Genomic DNA, 24,935 nt, shown 5'->3' on the forward strand with positions numbered 1-24,935 from the left:
AACAAACTAATTCGTGCTAGAGTTCACAAACAAGCCACCAAAAGAGAGACTTTGAGGCAGTGTTCATAGGGTTTAGAAAGGGAAGAAAATCATTAGGAACTCTAGTCTCCCCATCTATCAGTGCAAAATTGTTTACTACAGTGACAAAGGAAGAAGCTGTTGAACTAAGCAAAAGGGTGAAGAGAGGAAATAGTATTGGATGAGATAACAAAAGCTTCATAGAGAAGAAGACAAAAGGAAGAACATTAGGGGAAACAGGCTTAGAAAATAAAGCTACAACACAGAACATTAGGAGGTCACTTGGGAAGGAAGCTTCTGTAATATATCTCTAAGCGCTGGACTGATGACCAAAAAAAAAAAAAAAGGAAGTAGAATTGTATATCTGTAGAGGGGTTTTTATATCTTCAAGGCAGTAGTAAGTAAGTAACCAGTGAGAGAAAAGAAGAAAAAATAAATAGGTGGGGAGATTCAAGCTGTATCCTGCACGTGGATCTTATCATAACAATGGTGCTAGGTGGGTTTAGAACACTACCCAGTCAGAATGGTAGCATGTTAGATCCACACTACATAGATGTAAATGACTGTATGTGGTGCAAGGTAGCAGAAAATCAGGCCCACCATCTGCATAACATGCCTAGTCTGAAACTGCATAGCTCATTAGACAGGTTCCCCTTAGGGCTTGCTACAATGAATAAAAATACTTTACATTTCTTGGGAGTGATTTCTCCCCTTCAGCTCTTTCGGTAACCCAGCCTATCAGACACACATTCTTTTTGGGTTTCAGGTGTGCTTTATCCTTTACCTCTTGCTATAACTCTTTATATGCAACTTGCTCATCTTGACTGCAGTTGCCCACTGAAACTAGTTCTGTCTGCTTTTAAAGATACAACAGAGATAAAACAATATTGAACATTCTTGACATTAATCTTTTTCTATATAAATATAGAAATTGGACAGATTAAGTGATCTGTTCCATCTGTTGTACATTTTCTACTTCTTTGTCCAATGTAGTTTTAAGGCTTCTCTAACCAAGAAAGTTGTACTGGTATAACTTGAATGGGCTTTATATTCAATATAGTTAAACAAGTGAGACCCCTGAATGGATATTTACTATGATTGAAGAGCAGAGTATTTTGGCTTCACTTAGTCTATTTAAGCTAAACCAAAATAAGCCATTCTTAAACCAAACTGAGAGACTCAATGGGCAGCTTTTGCACTGGTTTAATTATATTGGTTTTAAATTCAACCATAACTTATGCCAGTGCAAATTTCTCACGTAGACAAGCCCTTGAATGTGCCAAACTCTGGAGTTTTCACTTGTTTCCTTGGGAGACTAATGGGGAAACTGATTACATCATTGGGAAGTTTTTCCTGATAGCCCACATTTTCCTTTTCTTTATTACATTCTGTCTTGGTTACACACCGTATCCCAAAGCAAGGTTTGAAACCTATCTGAGATCAAAAGCAACCGGAACTGTAATTCTTTTTGGCAAAAGAGAGGCTAAGCACGGAAAGGACCTAAGGCTTTTGAGGTGGTCTCTGAAGTTTGGGACTGAGGCACTTCCGTGGGTCTGTTTGGGGAGATGTGCACTACTGCTGCCTGTGCTGTATATGTTCTGTGGTTAAATGGAGGATTTCTATATCTCAGTCTGTTAAGTTGGGACCTAATAGAACCCAACAAACCCAAAACATTTCAAGGACCTGTGTTTGGCTTGATTAGCAGTTGGGAAACCACAATATGAATAGCAGCCAACCAATCATTCCTCTTGGTTCAATCTCACCTGAGAAAGAAGGCATTAAGAGAAGCAATTGTGTAAAATATGGGTGAGATTTACCCACTCTCTTACTGTAAAAGGTGCTCACTCTTACTCTCTTATGAGTGAGCTAGCTAAGCAGAGACTTTTTGTACTGTGCAACCACTTCCTTAACTGAGTATAGGTTAATTCAAAAGAGTTAAACTGAAAGTATCTGTTTCTGGCACTCTGATACCATGAATGAGTTTCCAAGGTCTTCCAAGGCCCCTTGTAAAGGTCATTATGAGTGAATGTCTTTTCAGTTGATGTTATTAATAGTATTGTATGACTCAGCCCTACAGCAACATGCAGAATCTCTCTCCCTCTGACAGAATTTGTGGACCTTTTTTAAACACACACAAGCTCTATTACAATTTTCAGTGAAACTTTTTCTGTTGCCTCATTTTTTTTTTATGTTGTGTGGCTGCCAAGTGGTACTATAGAATTCCCTAGAAAGCCATAAAAGAGAGAGATTTTTATGCATTGTTATAGTTTGGTCTTTAATTACTGTTAGCTTTTTAAAAAAATCACAGGGATGTTTTGTTTGTGTGTCTAGTGACACAGTATCAAAAGGATAACTTTTTGCCTTAAGCTTTTCTCCTGTAGCTCAGATAAAGGCAAAATTATAGGTGACCTGATAGAGTAAACATAATTTGGAACATCACAGGCCCATTGTGCAGCTGTGTTTACTATATGATTGCATAGCACCTAGCATTTGACCTGGTTAGCCTCTAAGCCCTACAACAGTATACATGTTGTTTAACAATAATAATAATATTGAAGTCATTGACTCAGCTCCCCAAAGTATTTAAGAATCTGGGCCTGAGCCACTAGATTCCCTGGAATCACACACAACAGATGCTGGGATTCCTATCTTGGTAAGGGAGATAAGAGCTTGAAATATTTATCTCCGGCTAATAAGTGACTGACAAATAAGGAAGAGGAGAATAGAGCACTCTCAACAGGCTACACCTTGGTGAATTTGCCAGCAAGGGTGCTTTCCTGGAGCCTCCTTGGAGGTGCCATTTTTCACCTAGCCACTGGCTAGTAGGTGTCTGATAAATCTGAAGAACTTCCTCTGGTCCTGGAGGGAGGAGGAGCATTCATTCATTCTCTCTGCTGGACCCTGATGTTTGCTTCAGAGGGATTGAGTTTGAACTACTCTACCCCATTCGCAGCCTGGTGGCAGCTGTAGGTAGTAGAAGTACAGTAAAAAGATGTCTCCGCTGACTTCCTCCACTGTAGCTGTTTCTTTGGGTCCTCCTTCTCAGTGAATAGCTCTGGATACCCTCTTCTGCCACTAATCCTAGCTTTCCCAAGCAGCAGCAGCAGCGTGAAATTGGCTCGCTCACTGCTGTCCATCGCTTTTTAAACAGCCAGAGTGAAAACCAGCAAGACTCTGGTCAGTTTTCACCCTGTTTTCGTGGACGCTTTGAGCAGCAGCAGAGATACCAGAACCATATGTGCAGTCTCAGGTGTAGGACCTCACTGCATCAGTTTACACTCAGTTAATGTTTGGAAGGCTATTTTCACAACCATAAAGACTCAGAGACAGATTTTCAAGAGAGCTCTGCTCTTGTCTGGGCACCTAAAATCTGACCACTTCCTTTCATAAGAGTTCAGCACCTACCCACTTCCAGGATGCTGCTTAGGAAAGCTATGAGTGGTGGCAGCGTTAGGCACTGCAGCTATTCATAGAGAGGAGGCCACAAAAAGGAGGCTGGAGTATACGTCGATTAGTGTGTGCACGCATGCACGTACCCCACTCAAATGTTTCTGCTGCTTTTCGCAGAAGCTGCTAGGAGTGGAGCTATTTTCAAAAGCTGGCCATTAATGTTTCTTAAATGAAAGCTTGGATTCTGCAAAAGTTGTTTGCAATGCATTTGTGTCTCCATAAGGGAATGCTTCCAGTCCTCAGTGATGAGCAGGTGAGTGGAGTTTTCAAGCTACCGGATCGGTTCAGATTATGGTGTGAGGGGTCTTTCGACTGAGGCCTTAAAGGGACACTGTGAACTCTGAAATCTCACTCTGCCTGAAAATGCTTCACATAGTTTTGTTGCAAATAACACCTAGGATTATATCATTAACAGAGATTAGAGAAGAACATTTTTGTTGTGGATTTTTTAAGGTGGGTTTTTTTTTTTTTTAAAGCTTGCACATTTGACAGCACTTAATGTGCAGTCCCTATCGCTATTTCCCCTTTTGTCTGCGTCCATCCTTCGTACAGCATCAGGTAAGGGAATTAAAAATAGGAAAATGTGATGGTAAAACAACCAAAATTTGGCAGAGGAAATGAAAGGGAGGTTTGGTACCTGAAACTAATTTCAACTAATTTTCTCATTTGACTAGATTTTAAGATGATGGTGTCCTTGGTCCTATTTACGTGCCCCAAAATCCTTAGTCAAAATTTCCTCCTCCTCCTGTTGTGCTGTCTGCCATTTGTCTGTCACTCTCCACTCCGTGTGCAGCGTATCTCAGTGTTTCTCTCTATGTATACTTTTTAAATCATTTTGTCACTCTTTGGCATGAATATTGTCAAGTCTATAACCTCCATTAGTATTTCCGAGAGTAACACACACAGCTCCCTCACACTGACAGGTGACTAGACTCTTTAATAAGGTTTATGTTCCCTTTATGCTGGAATTACAGTGGAAATCCTACAGAAGTGTTTGAGAGAGGCAGTACTATTACCTAATTGAGTTCATCATGATTAAGGTTATTGCAGTAAATACCAAAGGATTTGCAATCATTATTACAGCTCTGAACTCCTCCATAACAGAATATAAATAAATAAATAAATAAATAAATGATGGCCTGTTCTTTATTTAATATTACTCATTTGATACAAAGACTTGTAAATAGCTAGTTTTTTTAAAAAAAGGGAACAAATAAGGGTATAATACCTAACCAAACATTTTTGTTCATACAGGTAGAGCCCAATTCGGATACAAATATGTGAATCTGCATCCATGAGAATAAACTTCTGTTCGACCCACAATCTGCACTCCCTCTTTTAGATGTATCTGCAACCACACTGCCAATCATCTGTTTGCAGCCAACCCCCCCAACATCTGTTCGGGCTGGCCCATCACCTAACAGCTGCTCTAGCCCTGCCCCAAAAGTCCTGGAGGTCCCGTAAAGTCAATCCGTGACCTTTGTGACCATCCACATCTCATCCGCAATCCTCAGAAAATGATCCGCCGATATAAAGTGGATATCCATGGATTTGCAGGGCTCTTCATACAGGTCCTCCATTAACTATAACATAAAGATACAAATTCAAAATGTCTTTAAACCACAAAAAGTGGAGGATTTCAAAATACTTTGATATTTTTGAAAATAATATGGGCAGAAAATAAAACAAGTCAGCTATCCAAAAAAAGCGATCATTAAAATGTACACCACAAAGGAAACTTTAATTAGATTCACAGCACAAGATGGGAAACACATGATCAGTCCTGTGCAGTTAATAGACTATCTTGTTAGCCCAGATTAATTGAGATAGGCAGGATGGGATGCTGTATGAAATATAAGTGACCATTTGTAATATTATTAATACCAATATGACAAAATTGCAATAAATCTTACAAGATATGCCATGTAACGTATCAATGGAAAAGTTATGAGAAATATGATAAGCTTATCTCTAGATATGTATCATCTTTGTATTGTAAATTATGAATATGTGTGTGGTATATCTGTATCTCAGACTTGTTCTGTGTTACTGGGTGACACCCCCAGACAGCTGGGCATCAGCACTATCCAGCCTGCTTGATGGTCCATCAAGGGCAATCAACTATGCAATGTAAAGGGAAAAGAGCTTTAAGTAACTTATCTCTTTACTGGGCCTAGTTGCTGATTGGAAACCAGAGAGTGAAATGTGATAAACGTGCTGTGTGATTTCTTTTTGGGCTTTTTGATAAGAAGTGTGGGGGATCAGGAGCATAGTTTGTGACAGGTTGGTGTTAGCCACCAGTTTTGAGAGAATCTGCTCTCCTTTTTGCAGCCTGCCCTGACCTTGGCATTTTCAATGTGGGCTACCCTAAGCACGTCGAGTGACAACTGGATTCCAAATATTAAGAGACATCTCTAATTTAATGGGTCAAACTCCAATCTCAGTTACTCTTCCATTGACTTTGATGTAGTTTCAGCTTTGAAACTGAAAGCAGAATCTGACTCACTGATTCATTGTAATCGATGCATTTTTTAAACCTGCCATGCTATTAAACACAATGGGGCAAAGTCATCTTTGGTGTTTGTCCGTTGACAACAGTGGAATTACACTAGTGACCAATTTGCCCTGTTGTGTTTACAGCATGTTTCAGTTTTATAGGCCATGAACATATGACTGCATCAGTTAACAAGTAATTATCAGACGTCCTTCCAGTGCTGAAGGATTAGTTCAGTTTAGTTCAATTTCTGTTGACTGAGGTTAATAATGGCAGTTAGCTTCTTGCTGTAAATATCGGTAAAATCTGTAAAACACAATGACTCCAATGAAGTCCATAGAGCTACTCTGGACATACACCAATGTAACTGAGAGTAGATGTGCCCCATCAGGGCCTGATCCTGTTCTCATTCAGCTTAGGGGTGGTTTGTCACTGAGTTGAACAGGAACAGGGATTGGACACCTAGGACTTACTACTGCAAGTGATCCACATTCAGAACTCCCATAGAAGGTCACTGGCTCCTTAAGGATTAAAGAGAATGCTAAATTAGTTTTCATGTGTTGCTGACACTTGATTGTAGAATAACCTTATGGAGCAGAGGTGGGAAGGGATTGAAGAAGGATAATTAGTGTGTGCCAATTGCCATCACCAGCAATCACTATTAGGTCACCCAAATTTGCATATCCTCACTGGCGTACACAATGCCTTAACCTTCTCCCCCCCCCTTCATTTAAATTAATTGATATGTCCTAATGCTCATGGCAGCAAGAAATCCTTGAAACGTACTAGAGTCACAGGCCAAACTGTGCATTTGGTTGTACATGCATTATTCCCTATAAAATCTGTAGGTGAAAGGAATGTGTACATTGATTGATAGATTCCAAGGCTAGAAGAGATGATTCTGATAATCTAGTCTGACTATCTGTATAACACAGACCATAGAATTTCCCCCAAATAATTCCTAGAGTGTATCTTTTAAAAAAGCATCCACTCTTGATTGAAAAATTGCCAGTGATATAGCATCCACCAAGACCCTTCCTAAATTGTTCCAATGGTTAATTACTCTGACTGTTAAAAAATTACACCTTATTTCCATCCTGAATTTGTCTAGCTTCAGTGTCCACCCATGTTATACCTATCTGTACTGGACTAAAGAGCCCACTATTAAATATTTGTTCCTCATGTAGATCCCTATAGACTGTAATCAAGTCACCCCTTAATCTTCTCTTTTCTAAACTAAATAGATTGACCTCCTTGAGTCTACCACTACAAGGCATGTTTTCTAATCCTTTAATCATTTGTGTGGTTGTTTTCGGAACTCTCTCCAACTTATCAACATCCTTCTTGAATTGCGAGCACCAGAACTGGACACAATATTCTAGCATTGGTTGTACCAGTGCCAAATATAGAGGTAATGTAATCTCTGAACTCCTGCTTGAGATTCCCCTGTTTATGCATCCCTGGATTACATTGTAGCAGACAAAAGGAGGGAAGGCAGAGGAAGGATGCGGGGGACAGATTGTTACTTAGGCTAACAGTGTGCATGGTTTGATGCTTCTGAATCATTGTTAATTAAAAAAAAAACTAACAATGATCCCCATTAATGTTGTACCGTGCCGTTATCAGCTAGTGATTCCTATAGACATCATCATGAAAGTGCGTCTTGGGGGATTTGAAGACGGAGAGGGGTAGTGTTTTTATGGATGTTCCATGCATAAGAAAGGTAGGCCAAGGACAGAGCCTGGTGGATGCACATGGAAAGTGGGAGAGATTCAGGATGTTCAGGAAAAGGATTTGCCTGGAAAATACTGAAGAAATGACCAAAGTGGGAGAACCAGGAAAGGACAGGGACATGAGAGCTGAAGAAGGAAAATATTTCAAGAAGGAAGGCTTTAACAACAGTGTCAGAAGCAGCAGAGAAGTCAAGGAAAATGAGAACGGTGTAGAGGCCATCCTGAAATTTGACCAGGAATCAGTCATCATAGACATTGGTATGAGCAGTTTCAATAGAGAGGAGTGGGAGGAAGGGGATCTGAGATGAAATTGGTGGGAAGGAACTTTAGGCAACAGTTTTAAATGGCACATGAATTTAGGGGAGAAAGGAAGAAGAAAGATAGAGCAGTAGGGGTCAAGAGCTAGAGCTCACACAGTCCCACCTCGTGGTAGGAATGCAGCATTGCTTTTTCCCATTGAAATGAAAAGGGAACTGCCCCAAACTAATTTAATTTATTTGTTTTTGCTCTGATTAATAGATTCATAGATATCAAGGCCAAAAAAGACCATTGTGGTCATCTGGTCTGACCTCCTGTATAACACAGACCATGGGACTTTCATGAATTAATTCCTGTTTCAGGGGTTCTCAAACTGGGGGTCAGGGACCCCTCAAGGGGTCGTGAGGTTATTGTGGTAGGGGAGGGGAGGTTGCGAGCTATCATACCAATGTCTATGATGACTGATTCCTGGTCAAATTTCAGGATGGCCTCTACACCGTTCTCATTTTCCTTGACTTCTCTGCTGCTTCTCCAGCTTTGCAGAAGGCTTTGGTTCTGGCTGGGATTCAGTCATTCAGGTGCTGTCTAATATGGTAAAATTGGATCCAGTGGGAGTAACAATTTGTATAGACATTGCTTGATTTATTTTCTTTTTTGCCTGAATATTTCTAAGTCATACTGAATACCTTTTTATGGGATTTTACATTAACATATATTAACATTGAATGTATCTTGATATATATTAATGGGACTTCTCTCTGCCAGTCATAGAAACATAGGGCTGGAAGGGACCTAAAGAGATCATCTAATCCATCTAATCTAATCTCAGCCTTTTCAGACTCCTTTCAGGAGACTGATTTGTCTTGCGTACCCCCAATGTTCACCTCTCTCAAAAACTACTTGCTTACAAAATCAGACATAAAAATACATAAGTGTCACAGCACATTATTATTGAAAAATGGCTTACTTTCTCATTTTTACCATATAATTATAAAACAAATGAACTGGAATATAAATATTGTACTTAGATTTCAGTGTATAGTACTGTATATAGAGCAGTATAAAAAATCTGTATGAAACTTTAGTTTGTACTGACTTCAGTAGTGCTTTTTATGTAACCTGTTCTAAAACTAGGCAAATATCTAAATGAGTTGATGTGACCCCTGGAGGACCTCTGCGTACCCCAAGGGGCATGCATACCCCTGGTTGAGAACCACTGATCTAATCCATCCCTCTACTCTAGGGCATGACCAAGTAAACCTAGACCATCCTTGACAGGTGTTTGTCTAACCTGTTCTTCAAAGCCTCTGGTGATGAGGATTGCACAAGCTCTCTTGGTAATCTATTCCAACATTTAACTTTCTTTAGAGTTAGAAAGATTTTTCCTAATATCTAACCTAAATCTCCCTTCATGGAGATTAATCCAATTACTTCTTGGCCTACCTGCAATGGATGTGGACAACGGTTGATCACCATCCTGTTTATAACAGCCCTTAACATTGGAAAACTGTTATCAGGTCACCCCTCAGTCTTCTTTTCTCAAGACTAAACCTCATAAGTCAGGTTTTCTAAACCTTTTATCATTTCTTTTGCTGTCCTCTGGGCTCTCTCCAGTATGTCCACATCTTTCTTGAAGTGTGGTACCCAGAACTGTGACAATGCTCCAGCTGAGGCTTCACCAGTGCCAATTAGAGCAGGATAGCTATCTCCTGTATCTTACATACAACACTCCTGTTAATGCATCCCAGAATATTAGTGTTTTTCATAACTGTATCACATTAACTCATTTCCAATTTGTGATCCACTATAACCCCCAGATGTTTTCATCAGTATTACTGCTTAGCCAATTTTGTATTTGTGCATTTTTTTTCCTTCCTAACTTTAGTACTTTGCACTTGTCTTCATTGAATTTCATCTTGTTGAATTCAGACCAATTCTGTAATTTGTCAAGATCATTTTGAATTCTAATCCTGCACTTCAAAGTGCTTGCAAGCCCTCTCAGCTTTGTGTTCTCTTCAGATTTTATAAGCATGCTCTCCACTCCATTATCTGAGTCACTAATGAAAATTTTGAATAGTACTCCACTAGATACGTCCTCCCTGTTTGACAGTGATGAAAACTCTTTGAGTATGATCTTTCAACCATTTTTGCACCTATTTTATGGTAATTTCCTCTAGATCACATTTCCCTACTTTGCTTATGAGCATGTCACGTATAACTGTATCAAAAACTTTACTAAAATCAAGATATAACACATATATTGTTTCCCCCATCTACTAAAAGAGTAATCCTGTCAAAGAAGGAAATTAGGTTGGTTTGGCATGATTTGTTCTTGAGAAATCCATGTTGGCTATTCCTTAGAATCCTCTCATCGACCAGGCACTTGCAAGCTGATTGTTTAATAATTTGTTTTAATATTTTTCAGGAATCGAAATTAGGCTAATTGGTCTATAATTCCTTGGGTCCTCCTTGTTCACTTTCTTGTTTGCCCTGTCCTCCAGGAGTTCTTGAAGATAATCATCAGTGGTTCCAAAATTGCTATAGCTAGCTCCTTAAGTACCTGAGGATGAATTTCAACAGGCCCTGCTGATTTAAATACATCTAACTTATCTAAATATTCTTTAATCTGTTGTTTCGCTATTTTGGCTTGCATTCCTTGCTGCTTGTTGTTAATATCAATTGTAAAGTATCTGGTCACAATTAACCTTTTTAGTGAAGACTGAAGCAAAATAGGCATTAAACACAGCAGCCTTCTTGATATCATCCATTGTTAGCTCTCCTTTCCCACTAAATAAATCTTCACTTTTGTTGTGCCTTTAATATTGTCCCTTTGAGAAGTTGCCGGCACTCCTGAACTCCTTTTTCCCTTATATTTTCTTCCCTGGAGACTTTACACATCAGTACTCTGAATTTTTAAAGTCTGCTTTTTTGAAGTCTGTTGGTGCTTATCCAGCTGCACTCACTCATTCCTTTCCTTAGAATAATGAAATCTATCATTTAATGATCACTTTCACCCAACTTGCTGTCAAATTTCAGGCTCACAATCAATTCCTCCCTATTAGTCAGAATCAAGCTATGCCTGCTACCATAATGAGAGTAGACAGTACTGCTTGCAGCTCATCAAACTGCCTTGTGGGTGAATTTGGGAGACTGTAAAGCTATGAGAGTAAGGTTAGACAGAATCCAGAGTGGAGCCCCTAATGCTGTCAGGTACTAACATTTTAGTATCTTTCCGGCAACGCCTGCAGTGGATCGGGGACCAGATGTATTGGTTATCCATCTCTTCTGGACTTTACCGGTGATGCAGAGAACTGGGCCCTGTTGCATGGGCAACTCAGGACCACCATATTATGTGTCCAGGCTTGCATCCTGGAGAGGTACTCCAGCTTCGCCTTGGCCATCGACACAACACGGGAGGCAGCAGTCACTAGTTTTAAACCCTTATTTGATTGGTGTAGAGTTGAGTGCCAGGGGCTGTGTCCGATGGTGGGAGGGATCTTTGTATCTCACTGGACAATACCATCCGCCATAAAACTGGGCAGTTCCCAGACAATAGGGTATTGTCCTGCCATAGTCTGCCTGCATCAATGGGTGCTTGGAGCTTAGAGTTTTATAACTTAAGAGGTGGACTGTAATCAATGCACCAGGCAAATTAAGTAAGAGAAAGAAAACATCCTTAAAGATAGGGTGCTGGAACATTCACACCATGACAACTGGATTATCTGAGGACCTTGAACAAATCAATGATGCATGTAAAACTTCTGTTATCAATGACGAGTTGAAACAACTCAACGTGGATATCACATCCCACCAAGAAACAAGGCTATCAAGCGGCTCTCTTAGGGAAAAAGACTACACATTTTTTCTGACAGGGAAAAAGCATTGAAGAAACACGAGAGCATGGAGTGGGATTTGCCATCAAGAACTCACTTCTGGGAATGATTGAGCCACCTAAAAATGGATCAGAGAGAATTTTATCACTACGCTTGTCCACATCTGAGGGCCCAGTCAACTTCGTGAGTGTGTATGCCCCAACAATCTCCTCATCTTCTGACATCAAAGATCAGTTTTACGGCCAGTTGACTACCACCATCAGCAGAATTTCAAAACATGAATATATTTTCCTGCTAGGAGACTTCAACGCAAGAGTGAGAGCTGATCATGATGCATGGACCAACTGACTTGGTCAAAACGGAAATGGTAAGATGAATGGAAACAGCCAGAGACTGCTAGAATTTTGTTCCTACCATGACCTCTATGTAACAAACTCATTCTTCCAGATAAAGCTGCAACACAAAGTATCTTGGAAATATCCCAGATCAGGCCACTGGCACCAACTGGATCTTATCATCACAAGGTGTATCAACCTTAATAGTGTCCTTATTACCTGAAGTTATCAAAGTGCTGATTGTGACACAGACCATATGCATTTGGTATGCAACAAGGTCAGACTTAAACCAAAGAAAATACACAAAAGCAAAAGGACGTCCTTGTATTAACATCAGTACCATAGCGGACCAAGAAAAGTCACAGCAGTACAAGAACATATTACAACAAGCCCTTGACTCCAGTGATTGTGACACAAGTGCCCAGCTGAAGTCGGAGCAACTGAAGAATACAATCTATGACACAGCACTGTCAGTCTTTGGGAAGAAGGAAAACAAGACTAACGACTAGTTTGATGCATAATCCAGTGAGGTGACACCAGTCATCGAAGCCAAACGTACAGCCCAAATCAATTATAAGAGAGACCCAAATGAAAAACCTTACGAGTGGTGAGAGCAGCAAGAACCAAGGTACGACTGCTTGACATTGCGCCAATGACTGTTGGCTGCACCTATTTGAAAGCATCCAAGTAGCAGCCGATACAGGCAACATCAGAAACACATATGTTGAAATCAAGAAAGCTTTGGGTCCGACTTCAAAGAAAACAGCCCCATTGAAATCACCAACAGGGGAAACAATCAATGACCTCACCAAGCAGATGGATTGCTGGATGGAACACTATTCTGAGCTTTACTCTCGTGAAAATATTGTTATGGACGCAGCCATCAACACCATTGAAAGCATGCTTGTTACTAGTCAACTCAATGATGAACCAACAGTTGAGGAGCTTAGCCTTGCCATAGATGGCCTCCCCAATGGAAAAGCCCCCAGAAAAGACTGCATACTATCAGAGGTAATAAAATACGGAAAACCTATCCCACTGCAACACCTTTATGAGTTGCTCTGTCTGTGCTTGAAAGAAGGCAAAGTACCACAAGAAATTAGAGATGCCATCATCATCACTCTCTATAAAAACAAGGGTGACAGCAGCAGCTGTAATAACTATTGTGGCATTGCCCTTCTTTGCATCATGGGAAAAGCTTTTGCCCAAGTCATCCTGAATTTATCCTGAAGCACAGTGTAGCTTGAGAGCCAAAAGGTCTACTATTGACATGATCTTCTCCCTGAGACAACTACAAGAGAAATGCAGAGAACAAATGAAGCCCCTTTACTTAGCCTTTATCGATCTCAAAAAGGTTTTTGACCTTGTCAGTAGAAGCTGACTATTTGCGCTTCTGAAAAGATTGGATGTCCCCCCAAGCTCTTAAGCATGATTTGATCCTTCCATGAAAACATGTATGGCACTATCCAATACGACAGTTCAATCTCTGAGGTTTTCCAGATTTGTAGTGAGGTCAAGCAAGGTTGTGTACTTGCCCCAACTCTGTTCGGGATGTTCTTTTCCTTGCTATTGAAACAAGCTTTGGTTCAATTGAGGGAGTCTACTTGCACACAAGATCTGATGGAAAGCTGTTCAATCTTGCAGGGCTTAGATCTAATACCAAGATTCAGGATGCCCTTATCCAACACCTCCTTTTCGCTGATGGCGCAGCAGTGATAACCCACACAGAGTTCACATACCTGGGGACCACTGTTGCAGTCAACCTTTCACTTGAAACAGAATTCAACGTCCATATCAGAAAAGCTGCTACAATCATATCTAGATTGAGCAAGATGATATGGCAAAACAATAAACTAATAGAACACACAAAGATGTGTGTGAATCGTGCATGTGTTATCAGTACACTTTTGTATGGGAGCGAGACATGGACCTTACACTCTCACCAGGAAAAAAGGCTCAGCAATTTTCATATGTATTATTTTCGTTGAATTTTTGGTATCTCCTGGAGGGACAGAGTCGCCAACACTGAGGTGCTCAAGCAGGCCAACATAACCAGCATGCAAACACTCCTTAAAGGGATGCCTCTGCTGACTTGGGCATGTGTGCTGAATGAATGATGGGCACATCCCAAAGGACATCCTCTATGGCAAATTGGCATCTGGAAAAAGACCTAAAGGATGCCCAAAATTGCATTTCAAGACTGTGTGTGAGTGAGACCTCATAGAAATTGACATGGCTATGGATAACTGGGAAGATCACACTCAAAACCACAGCCTTTGGAAACAAGAACTCAATAAAGGACTCCACAGTTATGAGAGGAAGCTTAGCTTTAGCAGAGGAGAAAAGAACTCGCAGAAGGCAGAGCCCAAAGGGTTGAAATACCACTTTTAAATGTGACAGAGATTTTCTCTCTCGAGTGGGTCTCTTCAGCCACAGCGGTGCCTGCTATAAAACCAACCGAGTACATTTTTTACCTCTCAGGGGCGCATACCCATGGTCTCTTGAGACTGAAGGATGCCTTAAAAAAAAAAATCAAGTCTAAAACGGCTGTCCTCATGGTTACTTCCTCCACCTTCTGAAAGTTGTCCCTAATACATTCCAAGAATATACTGGACATTTTGTGTTTTGCTGTGTCTGGGTAGTTAAAGTCCCCCATTATTACCAGGTTTTGTGTTTTGGATATTTCTGTTATTTGTTCTAGAAATGCTTCATCCAACTTCTCTTCTCGATTTGGTGGTGTGATCTGCTCAGGATCATATGTCATATGTGGCGCTATCTATCATCCCACCTGGATGAGCAGCATGGGGTAGTGGTTGGAGGGATGGATGAGCCTCAGCAACATTTCTGTGATGTCTCGGCTGCAGGCAGGTAGCACACCTCCCAAGACATCAGGTCAGGTTGGCAGATGGATGCCTCTGTCCCCCCTCAGAGGGAAGTCCCCGACCACCAGAACCCTATGGTTCCTCCTCTTGGGTGCGGTGGCCGTGAGCCTCCCAGAGTTGGGGGCAGGTGGCTCCTCCTCCTCACACATTGGAGTCTGCTCCTCTCCTCCTGCTGCCAGTACAGCATAGTGGTTCTTGACTGCGATGGACAGGAAACCAGGGTGTGTGTGGGGGGGGGAAGCACTGTCTGCTGCATGAGATGGCCATGCAGCCTATCTCTTTCGTGCAGAGCATCTGGTTCTTTTTTCTCTGGTGTTTCTGTAGTCGACCAGTATCCTCCATCCCAGATAAGTCCATGTACTTCCTGTCAATGAAGTCCTCATGCTTCCGGTTGCTATGCAGATGAGCCACGTCCTCCTGCAGCTCTCTTACCTGCTTCCTGAGGGACACCAGCAACAGAGACCTCTCACATGAAGTGGTTCCTCCTGCCTCACTTTCTTCAGCAGGAACATGCAGGCTGCATCCCAGGAAGTCAAGACCTGGCTCGTGGTAGAAGCCTCCAGGGTCAGATTGCCTGTCTGGCCAGGCCCACTGCAGGTGCAGGCAGAGGAGGAGCTAATAGTGATGTGCCATTTTTCTCCCATTGTGAGTTCTTCCTTGTAGAGTATCTGCAGTCCTCCTCTAACTGATCTCAAATGAGCGTATGACCCATAATGCCATGGCAGAGTTGTAGTGTGACAGAAGGGAAGGAAGTAGAGGAGAGACCTCAGGTTAAGGATGAGGACAAGCAAGGGGATGAGTATAGGGCAAGGGATGGTATGGGTTTACTGGGACAGATGGATGGGCAAGCCCCTGAACCCTGTGGGGATGGTTTTGTTGCAGAGTATCATCCAGTAAGGGTTCATTGGAGACCATCACACTCCTATTCATTTGTGATCTAATCCATAAATGAGCCACAGGCCTGCAAAAGTAAAAGATCATTGAATTAGCTTCACCCCAGCTAAAACTTCTGTGCTTCAGTGACACACGCTGTGCAGTTCTTGGGTGTTCAGTACTCTTTGCCTGAAGGACCTGACATGTCAAGCCATATTAAAATGATTAATCCAGTCCTTAACCTGGTCCCTTCTCTTAGTGATTTGGCAGAGCTTTGTGGTTATAACCTGTAGGCCACGCTTTGTGACACAAGAGCCACGGTTGTGATAGGATATTCGTTTCCATTATAAACCTGGTTGTGGATGGTGTGTAACTCAGACCCAAATTAGCTCTGAGGTGCATGTGTGGGCCCCGATCCTGATGTAGCTATGGGAGTTTTGCCATTGATGTCATAAATTATAATGCCCAGACCGTATGCCTTATCCTGCTCCCAAGTCTCAAAAATCTGGGGCCGGGGAGACTCTCTCCAGTGGGGATTAATTTTAAGGGTCTTTCAGTCTGATGATGCAGAATTTTGCTTGTACCTGGTTTCTACAAGGGGCTTATATTTTTCCACATCATCGCCTTCCTCCTTAAAGTCTTATTTATGCAAATTGCTCTCACAGCCGTACCCATCTCTCAGTTTAATAATTGGAATGAGGTACACTGAGGTACAGGTACATCCCTGTCAGCTTCTGAGCAGAGAGTTACATGGGAGCTTGTGGATGTTTTAATGAGAGAATATTGTGGGGCTAGTTAATATTTTACCAGAACACACTACTAACTTCCCAGACAACACAGTGCCGCCGTGTAAATCTGACATCGTGTAGATACGGCAGTGCGTTGGCATGTGCAGGTGATCGGGGGCTTGGTTTCCAGCTGTGGTGCTAGCTGTGCTGCTGCTTCTGATCCTCAGCTGGGTAGGAGAGAGGAGTGCCTCAGTAAGCAAGAAGTGCACTGTACATGCGCCCCCAGCAGCATGGTGAGCTCATTGACAGCCGAGGTGGGAGGAGCCGATGCCTTCTCTTGCTGGGTATTTCCCACTTTATGTGGCTTTCTGAATTTATTGGGGGGGGCCAAGGGGGAAACGGAGAAAATTTCTCTCCCTTGGATCAGATGCTAACTCCCCCCTACTCCCCAGCCCTTAAACATTCCAGCATTGAAATCCCCCTCCCCCAGATGATCCTAGCACAAAATCCCTTTCCAGCTAATTGTTCTATCATTTAACCCCCTTCTCCCCATACACGTTCATTCTAGCACTGAAACCTCTTAATGCCCATCTCTCAATCAGTCCAGCACTTAATTCCTCCTGTCCATCCCGCTGTGCATTCTACTGATATTCCCTTATCCATCCTCCTGTATGTTCCAGCACTATAGCCTCCTGAGTACCCGTCCCCCAAATATTCCGCCCTGGTGATCCCTGCCCCCAAAATCTTCCTGCATCCCTTAAGCTTTCCAGCATTGGCTTGGAAAGTGCTGATCAGCTCCCATAAACAAAGCCAGAAAGACAGGTCAGATTCCCCCCTCCTCTTTACTCATGTGCTGCTGTGCGCAGTGTGCATTTCATGTCTGCAATCAGAATGCTGTAGAACTGGCAGGGAGAGGGTGCTAAGAAATCAACATGGAAGCTGCTTTGAGGCTATGGGATGATTTGATCTACATGATTGATTTAGAAGCTAGATGATTTGCTTTCACGGGTCATGCACCTGTCAGCCTACTCTTCCGATTTGGACTGTCACTCCCCTTTCCTTCAGTTGCTGGCTAATATAATCCCATTCATTTGTGGAGCTCTTAAAATACGCACAATGGCTATAAGAGAAATAGGGATATATTCATGACTAATTTGTTTTTGTGGATGTTCATTCATTATCACTTATCCCATTCAATGAAGGAAGTATAGTTTGGGGAAAATGTTTCCTCCTCCTCCGCCCCTCCCCTCCCAAGTCATTTTACGCTGAAGAGAGGCACAGAGGAAACCACGAGACTGAGGTGTCTGCCTCTAAAGGGGATTCAGTGACCTGATTATAATTGTGTAAAATCACAGAGTATTTATTCAGCTTTAAGTGAAACAATTGCACTTTTGTTCTTGGACTGTGACCCTGAGACATATAAGGCTAATGTGGGATAACCGGTCTTGCTAAAACCCAGAAATTCAGTTGCATTAAATTACGCAATTGAAGCAAAATGAAAAAGAGAACAAAACAGGAGATGGTGTGGAAAAAAGCAGGGCAGAAGCAATAGTGAAGACCTTGCCTATTAGTCTTTTTCTGATCAAGTGATGATGAAGCCTGCTTAATACTTTTTTATTTTGTCATGCAAAGTATTAATTGAATAGTTATCTGCCTCTTTGCAGCATGCATTTAATTTGCTATCTCCTACTTTTTATTCCTTGCAGGGCTGTCAAAATGAGTGCACAGCTGGAGGATGTACAGGGGGAGCCACAAAGGAAGTGACTCAATCTTTCAAGGTAAGCTGTTTGCAAAAGGATAGGTGCCTGAAACATTTCAGACACAGTGAGAGACTGTGATCTTAAGATGTTTATAGTCATTGTGCATGATGCAGGATTTATGGGCATGTTGGACATGAGGCCTAAGTGTTGTATGCCGACAGCATTTGGAGATAATGCATTAACCCCTGCATAAATTAGAACATTACAAAAAAAAAGCACATTTGTTTCTCATTCCAGTGAGGAAAGAATTAGTGACTCCATCTTATGTGGTTGGCTGCTTGGGATATGATAAAGGAAGGAGCTGGACTCCTCTTTAAATATAATTTTCACAAATCTGCGGATATGGCTTAATAGCTTGTTGGACCATTAATGTTGATTTTCAATATGTCTTGGAGCACTGGGAAAGTTCTAGAAGACTGGAAGAAAGTTAATCTCAAGACAATTTTAAAAAAGGATAAATGGGGATGACCCGGGTTATTATAGGTCTGTCAGCCTAACTTTGATCTCAGGCAAGATAATGAAGTGGCTGATATGGGACTCAGTTAATAAAAGAGTGTAATGTAATTAATACAAATCAACATGGGTTTATGGAAAATTGTTAAGCTAACTTGATATTTTTATGAGATTATAAATTTGATTGATAAAGGTCACAGTGTTGACATAATATACTTAGACTTCTGTAAGGCATTTGATTTGGTACTGCATGAAATTTTGATTAAAAAAATTAGAACAGTATAAAATTAACATGGCACATTAAAAGGATCAAAAATACTGGCTAACTGATAGATCTTAAAATACGACTGTAACTAGGAATTTTCATTGAGTGGGTCTGTGTCCAGTGGGTCCCATAGGGTTCTTGGCCCCACACAATTTAACATCTTCATCACTAATAAAGTTTGCAGATGACACAAGAATTGGGGAAGTAGTAAATAATGACGAGTACAGGTCACTGATTCAGAGCAATCTAGTTCACTCAGTAAACTGGATGCAAGCAAACAATATGAATTTTATTCTACTGTTAAATGTAAATGTATACATCTGGGAACAAAGATGTAGGCAATACTTACAGGATGGGGGACTTTTTCATGGGAAGTAGTGACTTTGAAAAAGATTTGGGGATCGTGGCAGAGAATCAGCTGAACGTGAGCTCACAGTGTGACGCTGTGGCCAAAATAGCTAATGGGATCCAGGGATGCATAAACAGGAATCTAGAGCAGGGGTAGAGAGGTTATTTTTCCTCTACATTTGACACTGCTGCAACTGTTGCTGGAATATTATGTCCAGTTCTGGTGCCCACAATTCAAAAAGGATGTTGATAAACTGGAGAAAATTCATAGAAGAGCTACAAGAATGATTAAAGGAGTATAAAACATGCTTTACAGCAATAGAGTCAAAGAGCTCAATCTATTTAGCTTAACGAAGAGAAGTGTAAAGTTACGGTCTAGAGGTATCTACAGGAAGAATAAATATTTGATAATGGGCTCTTCAGTCTAGCAGAGAATGGTATAACACGATTGAATAGTTAGAAGCTGAAGCTAGACAATTCAGACTGGAAAGTAGGTGTAAATTTGTAATAGTAAGTGTAATTAAGGGTCATGGTAGAGTCTCCACTGACAATTTTTAAATCGAGACTGGATGTTTTTCTAATTAATTATAGTAATTATTTTGGGGAAGTTTTTTGGCCTGTATTATGCAGGGGGTCAGACCAGTTGATCACAACTGTCCCTTCTGGCCTTGGAATCTATTAAATCAATCTCATTATTTGAACCAATTTCCAGTTGCCCGCTTAAAGCCCACCTCCAGCATAAACATGGAAGATGGACAATTATTCTTTGCTACACTCCAGCTAGTGAAGCTCCTGATGAAGGCAAGACAGAGTTCTATAATTAACTCTGCTTTCTTCTTTTACCTATTTCGAATCATGACATCATCCCTCACCTCGGAGACTTTAAAGTTATTGTTAATAATTCTAGGGGAACATGGAAATTGTTATTGTACCAGTTACTCCATATACCTTAAACATCAACAGTGAATGTCTTTTACAGTTGTGTGTTTGTCATTATGAACACCTGGTTTCTTAGGAAAGGAATTCACCAGTTTACGTGGGCAAGTAACAAAGTCTGAACAAAAAAAATGATTGATTACCTTCTGATCTGTTGTTGTTGGAAATTGTCCATCAGTAATTGTAGAACTTATCGGTCTGCTGAGCTTCGTAACACAACCACAAATTATTTTCTGCATGTTTCCATCTTAGACTAAAAAGTGCAGGCAAAGCTACAATTGGGAAATCACCAGAATTTGAATTACCCAACTTAAAAACTGATAGCTTTCAAAACTGCTACACAGCTGACATCTTGAATAGGTTTGAGACCCTACCAGAGTATTCTGATGCTGAAACCACTTGGATGGACTTCAAATCCCAGATAATCAATGCCACTATAACTATTGTTGGTCACAATAAAAGAACCAAGAAATTCTGGATCTCCTTTAATACTTTAGCCATCCCGGAACAGTGATACATGGCTCATTTGAGAGGTGATATGGTCATGTATTGTAAGTTAGATGACATTTATAACAAAGCAATACATGGTGACTGCAAAGCTTTTATGGAAGCCAAAGCCATCAAACTTGAGAGAACTTCTCCCAGGAATAATGTTGCTTTCTTTTATAAACACTTGAGTGACCTCAGTGACAAGAAAGACCACACCAAGTGAATGACCTACTCCATTTCAGGTCAGCTAATTGATACAGAAGCGGAGTACGTGGCATGTTGGAGTGAACATTTCAGCCAGCTGCTTAACGCACCCCCAATTTCTTTGGACTCTGATATTAAAGCCACTTCTGAGTTGACCCATTCTGCACAAAATGATCCTGGCAAATTCAGTATTGATGACATCCACAGAGATGTAAAGAAGGCTAAGGGAAATAAGGAGGCAGGAATCTGTGGAATTCCTGCAAAACTCTTAAAGTGTGCTGGGCCAGCTATTTTTTGTGAATGTAATGCTATTCAGCATCATCTGGAGAACAGAGCCAGTCATGTCCAACTGGCAAAAAAGCATTTTTATTTTATTTTATTTTATTTTACTATCTTGGAAATGTAAAGGCAGCAAACGAGCCTGTTGTAACTATTGTGGCATTACTTTTCTGTCCAGCCCAGGGAAAGTTTTTTGATTCTGCCTCGTTGGCCCAAGCAATTGATATCTTAAGGAGCAAGAGAAGACCACAACAAGCTGGCTTTACTTCTGACCATTCTGCAACGGAGCAAATCTTCAGTCTGCTACAGCTTATCAAGAAGACCCAAGAATTCAATAGTCCCTTCAGATTGTATTCGTGGATATCAAGGCTGCCTTTGAGTCTGTTGACAGGGAATCACTTTGGCTGAAACTCATTCCTGACAAGCGCTGCAGAATTTTCTGTCTCTTATATAAGAAGACTCCTCCATTTGCTTTTTTGTAAATGGGAAAAGAATTGCCTTCTTCCGAATTAGGTTGGGCATTCAACAAGGATGTGTTGCCATCCCAGAATGCTTCTGTGCTGTCATAAACTATGTGCTTGGACAGACACTAAGTAAATACATTTTAGGTATACCTGTAGAGGGGTGTTGATCACGCCTCCTCCTCTGCGTCAGAGGGAGGCCACACTTCACTCAAACACTGCCTACTGACAGGGGTGAGCCAATAGGCAGTTAAGGAGGGGGTGGGCCCTGGCCCTCAAGTCAGGGGAGGGCAAGTATTCAGCCTAGAGCCCCTGGCCTTCAGTCAGGGCCAGGTGCCCAGTCTAGAGCTCCTGGCCCTCGGACTGGGAAGGGCAAGCACACAGTCTTAGAAGCTCTGCCCCTCCAGCAAGGCGGAACAACTAAGCAGTCTATAGTCCTCAGCCCTCAGGCATGGCAGGGCAGGCAAGCAGTCTATAACCCCTGGCAGGGCACCTCTGCAGTCTATGGCTCAGCTAGGGGGTTGCTGCCACCCCAAAACGGGTAGTGGACATGGACCCACCCAACTCCACCATGACCCAGCCCTAGCAGTGTGTGTTTGGGGGAAGGGGGGAATGTCCTGCCACTGGGTCACAGGGGGAATCCAGCCGCAACATGCTGACCGGGCCTTCTGCAGCACTGCAGACCAACTGGAGTTGGCTGCCCCTGCACTACTTCCTACCCTCCCCTGGGGGTGTATCTGAATCCATGGGACATCCTTGGTCTTGCCGGGGTAGGCGGCCATCAGAAGTACCAGCGGTTCCCCTTCAGGCACAGGCATCCCAGCGGGCAGAACATCTCTGGGTGCATCAGCAAAATCAGCAGTCTGGAGTGAGCAGGGTGCATCCGTCTCCCTTGCTGTCTCACCTCCCACTGAGTTAGAGGCGCTGCCTTTTATACTTCCTATCCCACCTACCCACTTCCGGTGGGAGGGCTGAGGTTGGTCTGGCTCCACCCACTTAGATGGGGGGGTGGCTCCTCCTCTTCTAGGTCAGAGGGCGTCCACACTGGCTCACTACAATACCACATAATGATGATAACCTCACTGACATTGATTTTGCTGATGACATGATGGCTAGATGTGTGGTGACCAGACAGCACGTGTGAAAAATCAGGACAAGCAGTGGGGGGGGGGGAATATCAGGACTGTCCCTATAAAATCAGGAGACCTGGTCACCCTAGCTGGATGGTGTCGGCAGACACCTAACCTTCAAAGGCATCCTACCTTATAACATGCCAGATTTGCTCAGGACAGAACATCATGGAGGTGCATAATGCATTCAGTGGCCTCTGTACCATCCAAAGGACAGCATGAGATTAACCTAGTCTTACTGCATCATGTGCTTGCTAAAAAGTTGCTGGATATTAGTCTTTAAATTAAATAAAAATGGCATTTCTTTGCTAATCTTAACACTTACAACCTACCACCATTCCCACATGTAGAAAAATATCTTCCAGGATTGATTCCTAGATTGAAAGTTCCTCCCAACAAAGACTGTATTACTCTTTCTATTAGGGTATGTCTACACTGCAGAGTGAAGTCTACTTACTTAAAGTCGACTTTCACCCACCAATTTTTAGAAGTCGCTGGAGCATGTACACACCACGGTCTTTGCGCTGGGCTCATGCATCCACACTTGCCACGCTTGTGTCAACATTCAAAGCAGTGCACTGTAGGTTGCTATCCCACAGTGCAACTAGCCACGGTGGCTGTTGGGACGAGTTTCATCGTCCCATGATGCAACACTCCTTCCCCCTCCCTTCTTCTCCCAAACAAACAGGAAAAAGATTTTCGCACCGTTTGTTTATGCTCCACGTTCACCATTGCTGCGGAGACATGGAGCCAGCTCAACTCTGCACTATTATTCTGAGCGTCACAAATACATCGTGGCTTATCATTGAGTATTTTCGAAGTAGAGCAAGAAGCCGAAGCACAGGCAACTGCGATGCCACTGAGGCTGCCCTGCTACAAGCCATCGAGCGGAACAATTCCCGATTGCTGCAGGCCGTAACGCATCATCTGCAGTCCATGGAGCGCCGGTTCTGGTCCCAGGAAACACCAGACTGGTGGGATCCCATCGTTATGCAGCTGTGGGATGATGACCAGTGGCTGCAAAACTTTCGTATGCGAAAGGCCACTTTCCTTGAACTTTGCTTGGAGATGGCCCCGTCCCTGAAGCGCGTGAATACTCGCTTGAGACAAGCTCTCCATCTCTCTGTGGAAGCTTGCAACCCCCGACTGTTACCGCTTGGTTGGCAATCACTTCGGAGTCGGTAAATCTACAGTGGGTGCTGCCGTGATTCAAGTGTGCAGGGCCATCAATAGACTTCTGCTACGAAAGCTAGTGACTTTGGGAAATGTGCAGGACATAGTGGATGGGCTTGCCATGATGGGGTTTCCAAACCATGGGGGGGCCATTGATGGGACGCACATCCCTATCTTAGCACCTGCCCACCTAGCAACCGAGTACATAAACCACAAGGGGTACTTTTCCATGATCCTGCCAGGCCCTTGTGGATCACAGGGTCTTTTCACCGACATCTATGTGGGGTGGTCTGGGAAGGTGCATGATGTGTGCGTATTTTGGAATTTGGGGCTGTTCTCTAACGTGCAGGCGGGCACTTTCTTCCCTGACCAAAAAATTCACATTGGGGGTGTGGAAATGCCAATAGTGATCCTGGGGGATCCTGCTTACCCTTTGCTCCCCTGGCTAATGAAGCCGGACAGCGGGCACCTTGACAGCAGCACGGAGTGTTTTAATAACAGGTTAAGCACTTGCAGAATGGTGGTTGAATGTGCGTTTGGGCGTTTAAAGTCCAGATGGAGCCGTCTGCTCACTAGGCTGGACATGAGTGAAAAGGACCTCCCATCAGTGATATCTGTGTGCTGTGTTCTTCATAATGTGTGTGAAGCGAAGGGGTAGAGGTTCCCCCAGGGTTGGGCTGTGGAGGCAGAAAGACCGATGCCAGCAATACGCTGAGAGCTAACCGTGTAGCGCTTTGCATTAGGGAAGCATTGAAAACCAGGTTCTGCAATGAGGTTCTGTTCCTGTCTGTTGTTTGCCTTTGCTCAACATCCCCCCCCCATATCAATATCTG

The 24,935-nt window shown here is 42.5% G+C and overlaps 1 protein-coding gene across 1 annotated transcript in view; it reads left to right on the forward strand.

The window, feature by feature from the left end:
* BCAT1 (branched chain amino acid transaminase 1) overlaps positions 1–24,935 on the forward strand; it is a 93,141-nt gene that overhangs the window by 13,156 nt on the left and 55,050 nt on the right. Inside the window, exon 2 of the mRNA XM_067559194.1 lies at positions 18,311–18,382. Within this exon, the coding sequence (XP_067415295.1) occupies positions 18,311–18,382 (72 nt within the window). The remainder of the gene's footprint in view (positions 1–18,310; positions 18,383–24,935) is intronic.

This window comes from Emydura macquarii, unplaced genomic scaffold (genome assembly GCF_026122565.2).
Source record: "Emydura macquarii macquarii isolate MOO-44397 ecotype Brisbane River unplaced genomic scaffold, CSIRO-AGI_Emac_v2 contig_2205, whole genome shotgun sequence".
Classification (NCBI taxonomy): Eukaryota; Metazoa; Chordata; order Testudines; family Chelidae; genus Emydura; species Emydura macquarii.